This window comes from Gadus macrocephalus, chromosome 16 (assembly GCF_031168955.1).
Source record: "Gadus macrocephalus chromosome 16, ASM3116895v1".
Taxonomy (NCBI): domain Eukaryota; kingdom Metazoa; phylum Chordata; class Actinopteri; order Gadiformes; family Gadidae; genus Gadus; species Gadus macrocephalus.
In genome coordinates, this window is record NC_082397.1 from 1667040 (window position 1) to 1688750 (window position 21711).

General features: G+C 45.5%; 1 protein-coding gene and 1 long non-coding RNA gene across 2 annotated transcripts in view; one reads left to right on the plus strand and one right to left on the minus strand.

Annotated features, from left to right (window-relative positions):
* Window positions 1-21711, minus strand: part of LOC132473960 (uncharacterized) — a 206532-nt gene that overhangs the window by 104288 nt on the left and 80533 nt on the right. Inside the window, exon 4 of the mRNA XM_060074361.1 lies at window positions 19699-19986. Coding sequence (XP_059930344.1) covers window positions 19699-19986 — 288 coding nt within the window. The remainder of the gene's footprint in view (window positions 1-19698; window positions 19987-21711) is intronic.
* Window positions 16270-17725, plus strand: LOC132475032 (uncharacterized). The gene is made up of 2 exons (XR_009529792.1): window positions 16270-16809; window positions 17399-17725. It is a non-coding gene; the product is annotated as an uncharacterized LOC132475032 (long non-coding RNA).

A 21711-nucleotide genomic window follows, 5' to 3' on the forward strand; every position in this document is an offset into this window, starting at 1 on the left:
CCTGCGTTTGCGACACTGGCCAGCCCCCTCCACGAGTTGATGCGGAGGGCTCTGCCTGACCGGGTCGAGTGGACGCAGGAGGTCGAGGAGGCGTTCTCGTGCCTCCGACGGGCCCTCTGCACTGAGCCCCTCCTGATCACCCCGGACTTCAACCTCCCCTTCGTCGTCCACACCGACGCGTCCGAGGTGGGGCTGGCGAGGAGCACCCGGTGACCTATATCAGCCGGAAACTCCTGGCCAGCGAGAATGGATGTTTTATGATGCAAAACTAAAGATGATTTGAAGATATGGAAAGAAGTAATAGACCTAAGTGAGGAGGGAAGGTTGTTCCAATCTGATGGAGCTTTGAATTTGAATGCCCGACGACCAATTTCTTTCCTGATTCTAGGTTTAATTAGAAACAGGTGGTCCATGTGCCGTAGGCTGTATCGAGAAGTTAGAGGGATTAAGAGTTGTTTCAAATATGAAGGGAAATTGAGATGGATGCATTTGAATGTAAGTATTGACCAATGGAATTGCCTTCTGGAATTAGGGGCAAGCCAGTTCAGGGACTCATACATGAGGCAGTGATGGGTTATATAAGGACACCCGAGCACAAATCTACAAAGACTATTATATAACACATTAAGAGGACGGAGATTTGTTTCAAAAGTGTTACCATAGATAACATCAGCATAGTCCAATATTGGGAGTATTAATTGCATTATAAGTCTTTTCCGGACTTCTTGTGAGAAGCAGTCAACAGAACGATAAAGAGATTTCAGACAACCAAAGATTTTCTTGGTGATTGCATTAATATGGGGTTTAAAGGATAGCTGAGAATCAAGCCAGAGGCCTAGATATTTAAATTCTTCAATTTTTTCTATTGTTGTTCCATCAAGAAGACTAATAGACCAGTTACTTGACAACAAATGACCAGGTTGAGTACAAAACAACATACTATATGATTTTTTCTTATTCAACAGAAGCTTATTTGAAGAGAACCATATTTGAACCAAATTAAAATCAGATTGTAGAGAGTGTTGAATTTGTAAGATATCAGAGCTGGATGAGTATAATACAGTGTCATCTGCATATAAATGAATTTGAGAGTCCAAACAGATTTGAGGAAGATCATTAATAAAGATCGAGAACAAAAGAGGACCCAAGGATGAGCCTTGTGGAACACCTTTATCATTGATCTTAAATTCTGATAGACTTCCCTGAAAGGAGACACACTGACTTCTAAAATGAAAAAAATTGTTAAAAAATAATAGAGAGTTAGTAGAAAGACCAATAGCATACAATTTATCTAAGAGAAGATAATGATCGATCATATCAAATGCTTTTGAAAGGTCAATAAATATAGCACCTGTAGGCATCTTGCTGTCAGCTGCTGACAATATGTCATTTGTAAATTTTAGAAGAGCAGTGGTGGTAGAGTAATTAGGTCGAAAACCTGATTGGTGTGGAGATAATATGTTATTGTCTGCAAGGTATTTAGATAATTGATTAAATATTAGTTTTTCAAATATTTTTGCTATACTGTTGATAATTGAGATTGGTCTATAATTGTTGGTGTCTGAGGTGTCACCTCCTTTATGAAGAGGGGTTACTCTAGCGCTTTTCCATGATGACGGTGTTTCACAAGTTGCGAAAGATAAATTAAATAAATCAGCCAGTGGAAATGATAAAACTTGAGAGGCAAGTTTAAAGAACTTAATTTCCAGACCATCTGGACCAGCACTGCATCCAGAGCTTAGGCTATCAATAACCCGCTGAACATCAATTGGAAAGATAGTTTTAAAGCAAAAAGAGCTGCCACACCTATTCTGATTTGAGGTAAGACCAGAGTAACCAGATAAAGAGCTACCAATTGTAGCGAAGTGCTGGCTAAATGCCTCTGCAATTAATAAAGGTTCACTCACAGTTTGATTATTTAGTCTAATATGCGTTGTAGGGCTTTTTGTGGATTTATTGGTTATACTATTGATTCTCTTCCAAAATTTCTTCGGGTTCCTAAAATCAGTTGATAAGCAGTCTTTATAGTAATTTCCTTTAGCATTTCTTGTGTTGGTTTTACATTTATTCCTTAGCTCCTTATAAGCATTCCAGTCAGCAGCATCATTTGTTTTACGGTATTTTTTCCAGGCCTTGTCTCTTTGTTTGAATAAGTGTATGAGATCTCCCTTGATCCAAGGTAGATGTCGACCCTTGACCATAATTGATTTCAAAGGAGCATGCTTGTTGATTATCTCGACAAACTCAGTATAAAAAAAATTCCAAGCATCTTCAACAGATGGGATTAATTTGAATCTCTCCCAATTTATATTTAGTATATCCTGAGTGAAGTGTTCAGGGATAATTTTATTAAATTGTCTTACTTTAATTATTTTAGGAGGAAGATGAGGCACTTTGATTTTCCAAATACAAAAAATCATAGAGTGGTCACTAAATGAGTCAGGTAAGACCCCAGATTGTACAATTCTGCCAGGATGGGAAACTAAAATCCAATCAAGCAAAGAAGAAGAACTGGGACCGACTCTAGTGGGTTCAGTTATGAGTTGAGTTAGATTTATGCTGTTAAAGAGGTTCCGATCTTTTTGAGAGGAGCGATCCAGCCAATTAGAATTGAAGTCACCTAATATGATTTTTTCACTGGTGCAGTCTAAAGAATTAATGGTAGACAGGATACAGTCAGTAGTGTCTGCTGGGGCAGATGGAGGTTTATAAATATTTCCAATGATTAGTCGTTTATTTTCATGAAAAATGATTTTGACGAAAAGGCCTTCAAACTGCTGGGGATTCTCATTTGGAAGAACAAGTTCTGCAATCAAATTTGAGGATACATATGTTAAGAGGCCCCCACCTCTTGAGCCTCTATCGTTCCTAAATAGAACATAATTATCAAGTTTGACTTCATCATCAGAAATATTGCTGTTTAACCAAGTTTCAGACAAAGTTATTACATGGGGTTTATTATAGGTAAGCCAGGCTCTCAGTAAATCAATTTTAGATGGCAAGCTCCTAATGTTCAAATGAATAACATGCAGCCCTTTAGCACAATTCATCAAAATAACTGAGTAAGTATGCAAGTGATATGGAAAAAGAAATGCACACAGAGCATCATCGCAGGTTGTGGATTGTAGCAGGCAGGGGCAGGTGGTGAGAGGGGCAGAAGGAGAGCAACACACACACACACACACACACACACACACACACACACACACACACACACACACACACACACACACACACACACACACACACACACACACACACACACACACACATATATATATATATATATATATATATATATATATATATATATATATATATATATATATATATATACATAGACCAGACAAGCAAACAACGGAAAAACGGAAAAAACAAAAAGCAAAAGTGACCCAAGGCCACCACAAATAGCCTTAAACCCATAGGCCCAAGAATGAGGGTGAGTAGTCCAGAGTTAACCAAGCTTCCCAAGCCAAACATAAATAAAAAGATAGAAATAGAGAGAGAGAGGGAGAGAGACCGAGTCATGTTCATCAGAATCGTCTGAGAGAGTGGAGAGACAGATGAATACATACTCTTGGTAGATGATTGACAGAACTGACAATGACATCATCGGCACGCGTAAGTGTTCTCAGCAGCTGGGGAAGCATGCCGGTGTTTTCTGTTTTGGATCCTGGAGAGTGCGACCCGGGGGATCCCTGTGATCCTCATGAAAACTGGCCTCTTCGCCCCCATCCAGCCAGTATGTGATGCGATAATTCCTGCATAGCTTCCCATCGATGTACAGTTTATCAGCAAAAAGGCGAGCCCTTTTGTTTCTTTGCCTCGCCTCTGCCATGATCGGATAAAGAAGCCTGCGTCTTCTCATGATCTCAGCTGGAAACTGATCGCTGATGGCATAATTGGTTCCCTTCAGTTCCCCACCCTTGGACATAACAGCGTACTTCATTTTAGAGTCGATGGTTTTGGCCACGATGGGACGGGGCCTCTGCTGGTCAGCTTTGGCTTTACCCAGGCGATGGACTCGGGAAAAGCGGACAGCCTCCACCTCACCAACGTCCATTTTCAGGTTACCGGACAGGAATGTCTTTAACAATTCTTCGGATTTCTGGTGAGTTTCATTTTTTACTTCAGCGAGTCCATGAACGATAATATTGTCTCTCATACTTCTGCACTGTAAGTCAAGAATGTCATTAGTCATGTTGACTTTGTCGTGTTGAAGTTCATCTGTCAAGCGTTTCAAATTGTTTACGTCAGTTCTGAGAGAGGCGTTGTCAGCCTTTAGCACCTCGATTAGTGAGTTGTTGAACTGGACAGAAGCTTTCAAGTCTTTCACATCATTTGTCAGTTGTTCGAGTAGATTAAGCTTCTGGAGTTGCTGTTGTATGGCCTTTAAAGACTCACGTATATCGGAGTATGACTCATCCAAGTCACTTGAGACCAGCTCACTTCGAGTGCGTTTGCCGTCGGGTTTGTTGTCCGCCGGCATTATGTTTTTGTGGTAAAACGCGTCGATATAAACTTCCAGTTCCTCTACTGTCTCATCAACATGTAGATCCAGTTTGAGAAATGTTTGGCTGATCTCCGATCAGGTTGTGAAAAATAGCATATTTGGGAATTTTGGTAGAGTGTAGCTCAGCACGTCATGCTGGTTCAGGATCTACGACATGCTGCTAGAATCCTGTCCCGGAGGGTCGCCTGCCTAGGCCTATCCCGGGGGGTCCCAGACTTGCAGCTGAGGGTGGGGGTGTGTGGCAACCCCGATCCGACGGAGCAGTTCGAGCTAGTGATGTTACGTTTTGCGTCGAGGCATCGAGGCGTGTGTCGAGTATCTCGGCTCCTCCCCCAGCGAAGCTCCGCTTCGAGTAGGATTCACGTTGGCAAAATGACGTAGGGTGTGACGTTCGAGGCTTCGCCTCGGGCTTCTGCTTCGAAATATGGGTTCAGTATTGGCGGGAGATTTCGACTATAAAGATGTCCCGTATACGATCACAACCTTGTGGTATATTCAATATACCACTAGTCTGTGATCGTAGTAGTTTGAGCGTTGCATTTTCTGTAGTATCAATCGAAACATCACACATTGTGTAAACATCACGTAGGGAGCTACGTGAAACATTACCCCCCCTGCACCTCCCTCCAAAGTTACACAAAACACTGTCCCCCACATCTCATCCACATTTCCCCTTTAACAAAATCAGTTCTATCATTCTGCCAAAATAACCAATAACCACTGTCCAGAACACTTTAATGGCTATTAAATTAATGAGTCCTTCTCAGTTATCATGCAGTGTGGGTCGGCTTAGCTCAGGAGGTAAAGCAGTTGACCTGTAACCAGTAGGTTGCTAGTTCAATCCCCAGCTCCTCCTAGCTCAGTGTTGTCTTCACCCTGTCACTTTGCTCCTGACAGCTGACTGTCGCCTTGCATGGTTGACTCTGCCGTCGGTGTGTCAATGTGTGTATTTACCGATGTAAGTCGCATTGGATAAAAGCGTCTGTTAAGACACACTTTTGCCAAATGATTTATTTTCTAGCATGAGCTCTGTGCCATTTTATGAATGTCACACTCACACACATGTATCACTGAAATGACTTCAATTCTCAAATGATTTAATGTTGTATCGGCACGAAGCAAAAAATCACATTTTGGGTTGGGTTGTCATAATTTCATTCACCACTAGATGTCCCTAGCGTACTCATTTGAAGCTTCGAGCACGAACCACTTTGGTGGTTCATCTGGCTTTGAGGCTTTGACGTTTCATGAGGCATCATCTCGGCACCACTAGTTCGAGCCCCGCCAGCGCCCTCTCCGCGGGCAGGTAGTTCGTGGGAGATATGTGCCACTCGGCGCGGCGACGCGGGAGCGCGCATCGAGCACACCCGCGCAATCACGGAGATGCGGAGCACCCGGGCGAGGGAGAAGGCGGAGGGTTCTTAAGGACCGCGCGCGCACCAGTCAGGGGAATGCGACCGAGTTGGAGAGACGCCGTAGGGGGAGATTACCCGGACCCACGCTACTGACATTTCGCCTCTCCCCAGGACTAAGCAGCAGGAGACGCAAGGGATCAAGACGCCGACCCCGCAGCAGGACCAGACCCGGGGCGGTTCCCTTTTCTCCCCAGACCAGGAAGAACCTCAGTTAACTTTTTCGCTACACTTTTTTTGCATGTGTGGTAAAACGCAATAAAAAACCGTTGACCCACACCCTGTTTTGTGCATCTCCTTCTGGAATCTCAGCCGCCGACGGTCGGGGTTGCCACAACACACACACACACACACACACACACACACACACACACACACACACACACACACACACACACACACACACACACACACACACACACACACACACACACACACACACACACACACACACACACACACACACACTTAAAAGAAGATGCTGTTTATGTGTGATTCAGGGCCCTGCAGGTGAAGAGGTGCATTATTCTTACCAGCAATTACTTTGACACCAAAACTTCAGCAAAGTAGTTGCTGAAAGAACTTTACACACATAATGAGGGAACTTCATTAACATGTTAAACTCACTGATCCAGGCAGAAGTTGGGGTCAGACCCAGGGTCCAGCATAGGTCAGGGTGCCTCTCAATCAGATATTCAACCATCAGGCTTCTTTCTCTCTCCCCTTTCTTCATCACTGTATCAATGAGACAACGTGCTCTGTCTTTACTGGTCGTCTTCTCCTCTACAGTCTTCTCCTCCTCGTCATTCAACACATCCATCTTCCTAAGGTAATGCAGGAGATCGATGACATCGTGGTCCAACAACCTGTCGATTAATTTAGAGCGAATCCTTCCAAGTTCTGAAAGACAAATCAAGAGAAATGGAAAATTATATTAAAACAAAACATTTCAACTATTCTCAGATTACCACTAGTGGTGGTAGTGTCGGTTCAAGATGCTACAAAAACCAAACTGATTTCTCAGCATCACCTAAACTTCTATGTGTTCACCTTAATTCACAGCCTACATGAAGTACATATAATGGTCAATATCTACGATTTTGGGTGACATTATACAATTGGCTGTCTGGTGCAGTTATCGTAATATTTGATGTTCTTTTGTAAGACAAGGAATCAGAATGTATTGTTAGTGTAGATTTATCTTAATACCAGCTGTTCTTAGATTTGACAGTTCTAAAGAGAGAGTAGAAAGAGCAGAAGAGAGCAAGGTTATGAAACTAAACAACTAAGAACTGCCCTCTCCCTGTTTGCCCCCCCCCCCCCCATCCCTGCGTTTATAATGATAATAATAATAATAATAATAATGATAACTAGGACTGCAAGCAGCCCCCGAGGTATTCACAGCCCGCCCACCACCAACCCCAGCAACCGCCTTATCAAGGGATTCACGTCATGATCCTAGACGCAACTATGCCTCCGATAGGGGCGGGGCTTTCTTCAGCACTGGCTCTTATTTAGTCCCCAAATCAAATGACACACACACACACACACACACACACACACACACACACACACACACACACACACACACACACACACACACACACACACACACACACACACACACACACACACACACACACACACACACACTTAAAAGAAGATGCTGTTTATGTGTGATTCTGGCCCCTGCAGGTGAAGAGGTGCATTATTCTTAATAGCAATTACTTTGATTGACACCCAAACTTCAGCAAATTAGTTGCTGAAAGAACTTTACACACACAATGAGGGAACTTCATTAACATGTTAAACTCACTGATCCGAGCAGAAGTTGGGGTCAGACCCAGGGTCCAGCATAGGTCAGGGTGCCTCTCCGTCAGATAATCAACCATCAGGCGACTTCCTCTCTCCCCTTTCCTCATCACCGTATCAATGAGACAACGTGCTCTGTCTTCACTGGTCATCTTCTCCTCTACAGTCTTCTCCTCCTCGTCATTCAACATATCCATCTTCCTAAGGTAATACAGGAGATCGATGACATCGTCGTCCGACAACCTGTCAATTAATTCAGAGCGAATCCTTCCAAGTTCTGAAAGACAAATCAAGAAATCGAGAAATGGAAAATAATATTAAAACAAAACGTTACAACTAATCTCATATGACCACTAGTGGTGGTAGTGTTGGTTCAAGATGCCGTAGGTTAGTAGGCTACGACATGACTAGAAAAAAAGAAAGAAAAAAAAACATTTTTTTTTTAAAAATTCATGCAAAATGCATGCACACTTAATAAACTTAATTTACTTCGCAATACTGTCACTCTTTTACATGCCATAAGTCTATATGCAGTTGTTAGATTGCATATAACATGTTTGCATTTTTGGCAAGGTCCTAACTTATTTTCTCAGGGATAACTGTCTGTCTGTCCCGTCCTCAACACGTATTGGCTTCAGCGGCTGCGCGCGCAGCCTAAGCTCACTTCACTTGTTCAGTTCAACAGTAGTGTGAGCTCAGCTCAACCTGACACTCCAGAGGGGAGAATGACGACTGTCTTTAAACTGGCAGATAAAGTTGCTGCATTTAAAGCCAAGCTTGATTTGTGGGGACGACGAGTGGACAGGGGAGTATTCGATATGTTCCAAACATTAGTGGGGATTTTGGGAGAGACTGAGGCAGGGCCCATTCTCTCGCAGCTGGTGTGCGATCACCTTGTTGCGCTTTCAATTGAATTCGAACGTTACTTCCCATCCTCCAAAGATTCACAGCGAACGAATGAGTGGATCCGCAACCCATTTGTCAATGTCCCGAATCACTTGTCAGTGCAGGAGGAAGATCAAATTATCGAGATAGCTAATGATGGTGTCTTAAAAGTGTGTTTGAGCAAACCTCTCTGGCGGGTTTTTGGATCAAAACCAAAGCGGAGTTTCCCGAGATATCCGTAAAAGCCCTGAAAACGTTGCTTCCATTTTCCACCACGTACCTATGCAAGGCCGGGGTTTTCGGTAATGACTGCAACTAAAACAAAATTGCGCAATCGATTGGACATTTCAAACACGCTAAGGGTGTCACTGTCTTCCATCACCCCCAGATGGAACCTTCTTGTTGCAGGGAAACAAGCACAGGGCTCCCACTGATTAAAATGAATTGAAGCCTATTCTGTGGCCTCACAAACGTGTGTTAAGTTCCCTTGCTGACATTTTGTGTTGTGCATGTTTACACTTGATAGATGTTACATCAAGTTTAGTTCAATATATTTATGTTCATAGTTGTTCATTTTTCACTTGTTCAAGTACACATTATTTTTTAAGAGTTGGTTACCTTCACTGTTCATAAATAACTGAAACTAGTTATTTTAAATAAATGCATGCACAACACTATATGAAAATATCAACAAATTTGCAACCTCTGCGCAACATAACCCAACCCCCCCCCTTCCGGCCAGTCCCGCCGGTCCGTGAATTTTTTTGGAGAATCAAGCCGGTCCTTGGTGCTGAAAAGGTTGGGGACCCCTGGTCTAGACAGCTCGCTGTTTGTACAGCGACTAGCTCTGTGACGTCTACCACGCTCGCTGAGCCTCCTCCCTTTCATGGGATGCCCCCCGTGGTCCACACACTGTGTGGAGGCGGTAGGGGCCGAGGAATACGGGTTATTCCTGGACAGCGTTCCTCAGCTGTCAGCTCGCCCTCTCTCCGACCGCTATGCATGTTGGCTAGAACGGTGCGTTCTGCCATCGTGGTTGGACACCACGTTGAGATGGGGTCATCCCATACAGTTCAAGCGCCGTCCCCCACCCTTTATGGGGTTGGTGGAGACCAGGCTACGGGATCCGGCCTCAAGCACGGCTCTGGCAGCAGAGGTGGCCCGTCTCTTGGAGAAGGGGGCCATCACTGTCCCCCCCCCCCCCACGAGTCACATCGAGGGTTTTACTCCCGCTACTTCCTGGTTTCCAGAAAGTCAGGGGAGATGGGACCTATTCTGGATGTTCTCGTGTTCAACAGATTCGTTGCCGCAAGGAAATCCAGAATGCTCACTATCAGAGCGCTGCTCCGATGTGTGAGAGAGGGCGACTGGTTCACATCCCTGGATCTCAAGGATGCTTACTTCAACGTCCCTGTTCGGCAGGCACACAGGAGGTTTCTCCGTTTTGCCTTTATGGGGGTGGCGTAGATGTACCAGTGCCTGCCATTCAGCTAAAGCTTCCCGCTCCCCGGCCGGCAGATAGTCTACTTGGGGCTTTGCCTAGACTCAGCCGCAATGACAGCGATTTTCTCGCCTCCTCGGCGAGACGCCATCCTGTTGGCGCTCTCTCGCTTTTGCGTTCTCAGAAACGTGACCGCACTGTCCACCATGCGCCTGTTAGGGCTGATGGCAGCCGCCCATCCCGTGGTCCCCCTGGGTCTGCTCTTTATGTGCAGACTCCAGCGGTGGTTTGCTCGCCAACGGGTGGACCCCGTGCGACACAAGCTCAGGGTGCTCCTCCTACCCGGTTCAGTGTCACCAGACCTGGAATATTGGGGAAAACCCCCCCGCCCTTCTCAGGGGCGTTCCCCTGGGCAGAGTGACGTCCTACGTAGTGGTCTTCACTGACGCCTCGTTGACGGGTTGGGGAGGAACGTGCCTCACTCACTCGGTGGGAGGTGAGCGGCGCACGCCCCCTACAGTCCATATCAATGTGCGGGCTCTCTTTTTGCGTTTCCTCCGCTCCAGCTGATCCTTCCTCTTCTGGAATGGGTCAGGCAGGAGAGACTGTCCCTGATCATAGTGGCCCGGGAGAACCGCTCTGCTCTGTGGTTTCTAGAGCTGGCGGCGCTCTCACGGACGGCGCCGTGGCCGGTACCGCCTTCTACTTCTTCCCTCTATGCGGCGAAGTGGTGCGCTTTCTCTGATTGGTGTGACAGGAACCACGCTGTCCCATCCCATTGCGAGGTGGGAAGCGTGCTTGCGTTTCTACAGCACAGAAAGGTTTGGCCTTCTCCACTATCAAGGTCTATGCGGCAGCCGTTTCGGCTGGCCATGCAGGCTGTGATGGTGGACCGATCTTCAGCCATCCACTGGTCAAGAGGTTCTTGCGTGGGGCTAGACGGGTTAGGCCTGTTTCGTGCGTGCTTACACCACGCTGGGATCTCCCCACCGTGTTGCGCGGGTTGTCCAGGAATCCTTTTGAGCCTCTGTCTCAGGCCCCTTTGGATGCCCTGTCCTTTAAAACGGCACTCTTAGGTTTTTTTGGTTTCTGCCAAGCGGGTCTGTGAGTTGACCGCTCTGTCTGTCAGCCCGAGCTGCTTGTTGCTAAACGAGGACAGCTCCTTTGCGCTGCTCAGACCTAATCCTGCGTTCCTCATTAATAAGAACATTAATAGTTCTTTCCGGTCTAGAGATATTGTGCTTAAGGCTTTTCACCCCCCGCCTCATTCTAGTGAGGCGGAGTTGCATCTCCTGTGCCCGGTTCGGGCGTTGGCTATGTACGTGAAACGCTCGGCCGCGTTCCGCTCCACACAACAGTTGTTTGTGTGATATAGCGACGCCAGCAGGGGCCGCGCTCTCTCTAAGCAGCGGTTTTCTCGCTGGGTATGTGAGGGTGTTTGCTTAGCCTACTCTCGGCAGGGCTTGGCGCCACCGTTGGGCGTTAAAGCTCACTCCACACGGAGCGTGGCCTCTTCGACGGCTCTACTCAGAGGCGTTTCGGTGGAAGACATCTGCGCGGCTGCGTCTTGGTCTTCCCCCGGCCCCTTTGTCCGTTTTTACATGTTAGACATGTCCAGGGGCTCACTCGGCAACTCTGCGTTGGAGTCCGGTGCCCCTTCTACGGCTCAGGAATGAAGGCATGTTCTTTTAAGCGGCATCGTTGAAATTCCTCTCGCCGAGTTGGACTTGAATGCCAGTATTTCTCTCCCTCCGTTTTTCAAATGGAAAGCGGACTAGAGGGGTTCCTATTGGCTCGCCGTTTGACGAGTTAGTTTTTTCTGCCAGTATAGCACTCCCGCCATTTTTTAAAATAAGAAACGGACGAGAGAAGCCCCTTATTGGAGAGTCGAACTCCGTAGCTCCGCCCCCGGTGGTAGCGGACCTAATGGAAACCGTATTACTCTGGTTTTTCTCTTCACTTTCATGGAGTCCACGAAGGACGGATTGGGGCCGGAGTCTTTGCAGACTCACTTTTTTCTCTTGATCATCGCCTTGCTTGATCTAGGAGGAATTCGTTTTTTATTAAGCTGTTGTGTTTTGCACATCCTCTTCTTTTTTGAGTCTTGTGTGCCCTGGTGACTTAAGTTTCTTGACTGGGGTCCAGCAGGAGTACATTGATTGGGCTCTGCACGCAACTTCGCCTTAGCCCATAAGGCGAAGCCTAGACGGCGTAGCCTACATGAAATAGAATGATAGTTATGATATTATAACTCTAGTTCTATGTAGTTGTAGCCGTCTAGATACCACCTGCTGTACCCTCCAAATGCTGAAAGAATAGCGTGGAGGATGGGCGGAGGTTTGCTCCGCCTTATATACACGGTGCCGTGGGAATGTGGGCGGTGCCCACGTTGATCGGTGCATAGTTGAACATTTTCAGTGCGCGCAAGCATGCGTACGGGACAAGCCCATAAGGCGAAGCCTAGACGGCTACGCCTACAATCATAGAACTAGAGTTATAATATCATAACCATCGTTCATTATTCTTAATAGCAATTACTTTGATTGACACCGAAACTTCAGCAAATTAGTTGCTGAAAAAACTTTTCACACACAATGAAGGAACTTCATCAACTTGTTCCAACCCCACTCACTGATCCAGGCAGAAGTTGGGGTCAGACCCAGGGTCCAGCATAGGTCAGGGTGCCTCTTCGTCAGATAATCAACCATCAGGCGACTTCCTCTCTCCCCTTTCCTCATCACCGTATCAATGAGACAACGTCCTCTGTCTTCTCTGGTCATCTTCCCCTCTACAGTCCTCTCCTCCTCGTCATTCAACACATCCATCATCCAAAGGTAATACAGGAGACTGATGACATTGTGGTCCAACAACCTGTCGATTAATTCAGAGCGAATCCTTCCAAGTTCTGAAAGACAAATCAAGAGAAATGGAAAATAATATTAAAACAAAACATTACAACTATTCTCAGATTACCACTAGTGGTGGTAGTGTCGGTTCAAGAGGCCACAAAAACCAAACTCATTTCTCAACATCACCTAAACTTCTGTGTGTTCATCTTAATTCACAGCCTACATGAAGTACATATAGCGGACAATATTTAAAATTTTGGGTGACATTATACAATTGGCTGTCTGGTGCAGTTATCGTTATATTTGATGTTATTTTGTAAGACAAGGAATCAGAATGTATTGTTAGTGTAGATTAATCTTAATACCAGCTGTTCTTAGATTTGACAGTTCTAAAGAGAGAGTAGAAAGAGCAGAAGAGAGCAAGGTTATGAAACTAAACAACTAAGAACCGCCCTCTCCCTCTTTGCTCCCTCGCTCCCTGCGTTTATAATGATAATAATAATAATAATAACAACTAGGACTGCAAGCAGCCCCCGAGGTATTCACAGCCCGCCCACCGCCAACCCCAGCGACCGCCTTATCAAGGGATTCACGTCATGATCCTAGACGCAACTATGCCTCCGATAGGGGCGGGGCTTTCTTCAGCACTGGCTCGTATTTTAGTCCCCAAATCAAACGTCACACACACACACACACACACACACACACACACACACACACACACACACACACACACACACACACACACACACACACACACACACACACACACACACACACACACACACACACACAGGCTTAAAAGAAGATGCTGTTTATGTGTGATTCTGGCCCCTACAGGTGAAGAGGTGCATTATTCTTAACAGCAATTACTTTGATTGACACCGAAACTTCAGCAAATTAGTTGCTGAAAGAACTTTACACACATAATGAGGGAACTTCATTAACATGTTAAACTCACTGATCCGAGCAGAAGTTGGGGTCAGACCCAGGGTCCAGCATAGGTCAGGGTGCCTCTCCGTCAGATAATCAACCATCAGGCTACTTCCTCTCTCCCCTTTCTCCATCACCGTAGCAATGAGACAACGTGCTCTGTCTTCACTGGTCATCTTCCCCTCTACATTCTTCATCTCCTGGTCATTCAACACATTCATCTTTCTAAGGTAATGCAGGAGATAGATGACATCGTCGTACGACAACCTGTCGATTAATTCAGAGCGAATCCTTCCAAGTTCTGAAAGACAAATCAAGAGAAATGGAAAATAATATTAAACAAAACGTCACAACTATTCTCAGATGACCACTAGTGGTGGTAGTGTTGGTTCAAGATGCTACAAAAACCAAACTGATTTCTCATCATCACCTCAACTTCTGTGTGTTCATCTTAATTCACAGCCTACATGAAGTACATATAATGGACAATATCTAAGATTTTGGGAGACATTATACAAATGGCTGTCTGGTACAGTTATCGTAATATTTGATGTTCTTTTGTAAGACAAGGAATCAGAATGTATTGTTAGTGTAGATTTATCTTAATACCAGCTGTTCTTAGATTGGACAGTTCTAAAGAGAGAGTAGAAAGAGCAGAAGAGAGCAAGGTTATGAAACTAAACAACTAAGAACCGTCCTCTCCCTCTTTGCTCCCTCGCTCCCTGTGTTTATGGTCATAATAATAATAACAATAATAATAATAATAATAATAATAACAACTAGGACTGCAAGCAGCCCCCGAGGTATTCACAGCCCGCCCACCGCCAACCCCAGCGACCGCCTTATCAAGGGATTCACGTCATGATCCTAGACGCAACTATGCCTCCGATAGGGGCGGGGCTTTCTTCAGCACTGGGTCCACCTCTCTGAGGAAGTGTGTTCCACAACCAGAAAACACCACAACACTGCCACACAGTGTCATTTTTCTTGCAGCAGGTTCCCCACAAGGAGGGCATTGCAGTTGTCCAGACGGGATGAAGGCATTGATGAGACGCTGGCAGGTCGGCTCAACAGGTGATTGGTTTTGTTCCTGAGGTTGAAGTTAACTCTGGTGATGTTCTTGATGTGTGCCTCGAGGGACAGTTTTCTGACCAGTATCACTCCCAGGTTGCGGACTCTTGTGCGTTAGGAGTGGGTCAAGAGAGCATGTGTTAGTGAGCCTCATCTGGCTAACCAGCTTTGACACATAAGCTTTATCCATGGTGGAAGAGAGGCTGACCCCTAGGTGTACCGGGGGGGAGGAAACTATATTGACATTGGTTCTGTCAAGTTTGTTTTGGAGAAAAAATGATGTATTTATTACACATAACGGGAGAGGAGATGGCCCCTGAGTTAGAAGGTCAGAAGAGTACTGTAGAGAACAGTACTCTTGTCAGTCCCCTTTTGTTATTGATACTGTTGGAATAGTGGCAGTTGTGTGCATTTTTAAAGTCCTGTTGGTGCTGCTGAAACATCTCTGTATGTACCGTCAGACCCCTTCTCTTACTTTGACGCTCCAGACGACAGCCTCCACTTTAAGTGAGTGGAGCTCCTTGTTGAGCCATTGAGAGGATCTGTTAAAGCAGACTGTGGAATTCTGTGGGATGTATACATATTCTTATATTTACATACTAGCTCTGGTATTTGTCACATGCTGCGAATTGCAAAATACAAATGCTGTTGTGTACTCTGTAACCTGTGCTCTCTCTCCCACAGTTCGAACTGAGGCTGCTGTGACATGGACAAACTCCCCTGTTCCCTACTGCCTGACGTCGTGAGACCAGCAGATTGATTCCTGACATGTTCTGAATGTCATGACATGTCAGACATGCCAAAATCAATTGGAATGCATACGATAATTGTAAAAAAACATTTCGCTCATGGTCTGCTCTGTTGTTTGCCGCTCCTCGCTGGAATGCCAAAATTAAATCTGTGCTGCCAAGTTCCTACAAGATACCAACTGGTGCACCCTGGGTAAAATGGGCGTGTCAAGATAACTTTTGACCGTTCATTGCAAAATGCTAACTTGTGTATTGGGATGGTACTTGGTCCGCAAAAGATGACGTATCACAAAGACCCAAGAACACAAGTACAGACAAGAATGCAGAAGGCCAAATGCATTTACAATCAAAAACTTTACAATAATTGATCACAAGTGCGGGTTGGGCAAAAAACTCAATAGTGAGCATAATAGTGACTACCAGAGGCGTCACTATAGGTAATGACAGCAGGGGCGGACTGGGACAAAAAGTATCTGCCCGGGCATTTTGGACCAGACCGGCCCAACACATTCAATAACGCACACCTATTAAGTCTTTTCGAGGGCTGTAACGATACACAAACTCACGATTTGGTTTGTATCACGATTTTTGACCCACGAAAGAATACTATTAAAGTATAGCTAAATTAATAAAGAAATAACCAAAGATTGCAGTTGGAGGATGCTTTTTGCTGGTAGGCAAAAACCCTCAACTGTTTGGTTGGTTTAGTCAAATATCCTTATTAGCGCTTCTTATCAGGCTATGTAGCTTAAATAATGACATAATCAGGCCGCATAGAATGCAACATGTTTAATAGCCTAACTTTCATTAGATGGGGAAAAACATGAACGTCTAACATGAACGTCGCAAAAGACGAGGCATAGGTTGAATCCCATTACTTGGCTCGCTTCAAAATCTCAGCCCTAACCCTCGCTGTTGCGCGTTCACGCGCCGTGGAGCCATGTCCCAATACCAGTTTAAAGGTAGCTTAAGGGGTAAGGGGGAGGGCTAACATTCCCTCAAAATTGAGATTTTCGATGGGCACCCTCAAAGCGCTTCAGTTCTGACTTGCTCCCACAATACCTTGCGAGAAAACGGAAAATCAAGAAATATCCTAGACAAGATGGAGGGCGAAAAGATGCGAAAGGATTGGAAAAACACAAATGTAAGTGTTTTCTCTGTAATTAACTAGTAATTATTTTATTAATTATACTCTGCAGCCCGGCCGCGGGCTTCGAAGCCCGGCCGCGGACTCTCGGAAGATCGCGAAAGTCTGTGGCCGACTTTCGCGGAAGATCGCGAAAGTCCGCGGCCGACTTTCGCGGGCCGCCCGACCCCGGTTCTCGGCCGGGCTGCAGACCGGGCTGCATACGACCGGGCTGGATATCATGTCGTATGATATCCAGATCTTCCATGTTCTAGTGACTCCAGGTTAAAAATAAGCTTTATACTAATATATTATATTATATTAGTAATATTCTATAAGTAATATTATATATACTAATATATTATATTATATTAGTAATATTCTATAAGTATTATTATACTAATATATTATATTATATTAGTAATATTCTATAAGTATTATTATACTAATATATTATATTATATTAGTAATATTACATGGTTAATCAATGTATTTTTTGGCAATACTATATTGTGTACATAGCTATTATATATTGTGCATAACATATGGCCATATCAACCAGTTGTGGCATATAATTCCTATTTCCTTCTTATTCGTTTTCTTTCAGGACTTCGTTGAGTCCACTGCCACCAGCCCCCCCCACCTCTCCCTCATGCTCCTCCACCCCAGGCACCTCTTCCACCACCCCAGACACCCCTTCCAAGAGGAGAGTGCCAGGGGGCAGGCGAGGCATGAGGTGAGCGAGGCAAAAGTTGGCGGAATGGTGGAGAAGATGTGATTCTCCACCATTCTCTCAAAAGCTGAGAGAGTGTGTGTGTGTGTGTGTGTGTGTGTATTTTTAGGTGTGCGTGTGTGTGTATTTTTAGATGCGTGTGTGTGTATTTTTAGATGTGTGGTTCAGTGTTTCTTATTTAAATAAAGTGTTTCTTCTAAAGTGTTCTTGTTCATAACCGATTATTATCTAAGGGTGCACTCACACTAGGCCATCTGGCCGTGGCCGTGGCCGTTTTAGCACCTAACCATGCTCAAATCTGCCAGTGTGAGTGTGGCCAGTCTGGCCAGGCCGGGCTAATTTGGCCACTTGGGAGAGGTGTGCTGCTACGGCACGGGCCGCTACGGTACAGATGCTAATGAGCCGACACGCGCTACGCAACCTGAGCTGGATGACGTATAGTCAATGCGACGACCACGGACATAATAAAGGCGACGAGCCTTCTTTCCCATTAAACGGTAAACATTGCGTCAAGCGGTTCAACTGTTGGTGTGTTCTCTGTGTTGTTGTCCATTGTTGTTAAAACTCTGACTGGCGGCAGAATTTATTATGGTCCATGCAGCGGACGCTTGGTGATGACGTGTTACGACGTGATGACGTATGTACAAGAGCCTTCCGTGGCCAGGCCACAGCTGCGACGGCCAACGGCCACGGCCAGATGGCCTAGTGTGAGTGCAGGCCAGAGAACAATGGGGCCATTTGAGCACGGCTAGGTGTGAAAACGGCCAACGGCCACGGCCAGATGGCCTAGTGTGAGTGCACCCTAATACCACCTCAAACATGTAGCTAAGTGACATTCAAAATAAAGGTATATTACGAGGGAAAAATAGTATTATTTTTTTTTTTAAACAATTTATTTAAACATGCCAATTACAAAATATAAATACCATTTCAGGTTAAACATCTTTACAATGGGTCTTGCTCGTTGCCCGAGACAATGGCAGCCAGTCTGTCTCTTGTAACATTACCAGGGGTCTGGTTATCTGCTAGGGGGCACGGGGAGGCCATGATGACGTCACAGGGTAGGGTTGTCTCATTTGGTAGGGGATCGGTTAGGGGTAGCAATGAGGGGTAGCAATGAGCATGAGCAATGAGGGTTAGGGTTGAGATGTAGGGTTGAGACAGTGAGCAAAGAAACGGGATTGGGCCATAGTGTTACGAGTAGCATATGTGTGTGCGCGAGAATGGCAGTGTGCATATGTGTGTGTGAGTGACGTCAGTGAGTGAGTGGACGAGCGAGGAGAGCGAGTGGTAGCACGTGTGTCTAGTGAAGAAGCAAACGAGTCCGGTAGAATAAAGGACCCATCCTGTCAATAATCGGTGGCCGCTTCATTCCGACCTATAAGCAGACAAACTGCCAGTCAAATCAGACAAAACAATAGAGACAGGATCACACAGGCAATTTTTTTCGCGCTTGGCCCACTCTGGATAAATGTCGTTCATATGAGGACTTCGACGGCTGTGGAGAAATGCAATCCTCCGTAGCCACGGAGAGCTGTCATCACAGAGAGGGCATCTCGTCGCATACTTACGGCATCGATAGGAGGGGGCGCTGTCAGCAGACTATTATTTAGACAAATTATTAGCAAATTTCAATCGGACAATTTGACTGAAGAGTTAGAAAGGGCATATCGCGCTTCTGCCTTCTCACACCGCGAGACAGGTTCGTGGCTTTGAGTGTCGCGATTTCGGTTTCGATACGCGTATCGTTACAGCCCTAGTCTTTTCGGTTTCTTGAATGTGTATACCAACTGTGCAACTCTTTAAAACCACGTACCTTAAGCCATGCAATGAGTTAACGGGAATCAGTGAGAGCGGACACATTAAATACTTCCAAAAAGTGTACCTTTACGAAACGGAACAACTCAATGAAGGGCCCTGGGGAAGAAATGGGTCAAGCCCCCCCCCAAACACACACACACACACACACAAACCCTGATGCCAACCCTCCCCTTTAATCCAGGCTTGGGACCGACACCTAGTTGAGCTGGCATGCCCCCTGAACTGGCTGGGTTAGGCTAAACTATAAACATATATTACAAAGACTCCCACTAAATAAAGCCATATACACTACGGAACCACATCTAAAATACCCCCCGCCCCACCCCTGTGTGTGTGGGGGTGAAGTACGTTACCTTCCAATAACCGTCGAGTCTCGTCAGGTAGGTCCTTCATGTCTTCCAGACCTCTCAGCAGGTCCTGTGCTGTGGCCTTTCCTGGTCTTCGGTCCTTCCACAGCCGCAACATGTTCCGTCTCTGCATGTACTCGTCTTTCTTTTCTTTCTTGATCTCATCCAGATCTTCGTTCTTCAGCCCCAGGTGGAGGGCCGCCTGCTCCCACTCCTGTCCCAGAGTTTTTGCAACATCCTGGAGCTGCTTATCAGACAGATACGGCCCTGGGGAGCTGGCTTTATAGTCTCTGGCTGGAAAAAGACAACGACAATCCACACACAGGCAGGTCAAGTTCCACCTATCGAGATGATGTACAAGTCAACCAAAATGTAGATATTACCACTTTAGAAATGGGTGTGAGGGGTTAAGGTGATGCTACAAACCTAATTAGCTTTATTTAAGTAGAAATTCAACTTGAAATCATTTGAACTTAAAGAACATCAACCAGACTATGTTCAGTCCACGCCAGCTCCACTAATACATCATGAATCAAATCTGCTTAAGACTGGTGCAGAGGTTTGAGTGACAGGTCTGATGGCCCTCCCTCGCCCCGAATTACTATTGGACAGATGCCCATCCCCCACCCCTAATACTAACTCTATTGGGTAGAATCGAAAGGTCAACTCAACCTCACGTCTATTGGTATTGATTGATCTTTGTAAAAAATAATTACAATAATCCTGCCCTTTTTTTCAAAACCAGCCCAAATTGTATGTACCCGCTCAATCTGGCAACACTGACCGTAGAGGGAACGATTAAACAACAGCCTTGGGTTTAGAAAAAGCCAATTTAAATGTACAGCGGGGGATGGTGAAGTTTAAAAAAGTTCCCGTAATATCTTATGAAGCCACATTTCGAGAATGTATGAGACCAGCAACATCGGACCATGAGGAAAAAATCCAACCAGCTTTGACAAGTAGAGATAAATTGTTGGCTTTATGCTGTAATGTTTCTAAAAAACATTAAATAAGAATGGAACAACTAGTTGGCTGTGTCGCCTATTAACACGTTAAAGGTCCAATGGCATGAAAATCTCACTTCATGAGGTTTTCTAACATTAATATGAGTTCCCCTAGCCTGCCTATGGTCCCCCAGTGGCTAAAACTTGCTATCGGTGTAAAACGAGCACTAGGTGTTCTGCTCGCCTTTGAAAAAATGGAAGCTCAGGTGCACTGATTTGGAATGTGGTCCCATATGTTGTCATAAGGGAACAAGCTCCTCCGCTTTCTCTGCCTTGCCCGCCCAGAGAATTTGGCCCGCCAATAAGACAATGAGCTACGACCGTGCGAGCGCCACATGGTGTGTGTGTGATTACACACAGTGTAACGCAAGTGTTTGCTGTTGGTATCATGGCGCATAACACATTGGTTCTTTGACGTCTCTTGTATTTCAACAAGGAGAATGTAGTTTGGGTTACCTCAGCCATGGTTGAGAAGGAATTGGGGGAAAGGAACTTTGGCTTAGACTCCCTGAAGTACATGAACTGCGACATGCTGCATGCCGCCGGTTGCCGCGAGGCACCATCGCCCGGCAGCGGGCAGCGGGAAGCGTGAGGTTCAGTCTACTTCAGATAGATGTGAAAGTGGAAGAACCAGAGACGTCGGAGAACCCGATGCAGTCGTTTGTTATTCATAATATCGTCTGGAGGCGCACACAGCTTCTGATAATATGTATTATATGATATAGATATCTATGTATTATATGATATTATTTAGATATAGAGCTCCAGGACTGTAACGCAAGTGTTGTACACTTCCTAGTTATTTGGATAACCGTTCTGCTGTTGGTGTTATGGCGCATAACACGTCGGACTCTCGTCTCTGGTATTTCCACAACGAGACTCGTAGTGGGGGTTATCTCAGCCATAGTTGAGAAGGAATTGGGGGAAAGGGACTTTGGCTTTGACTCCCTGAAGTACATGAACCACGACATGGAGGAGAAAGGGATTGTTGCCCGCGAATGTATAACGCTTGAGC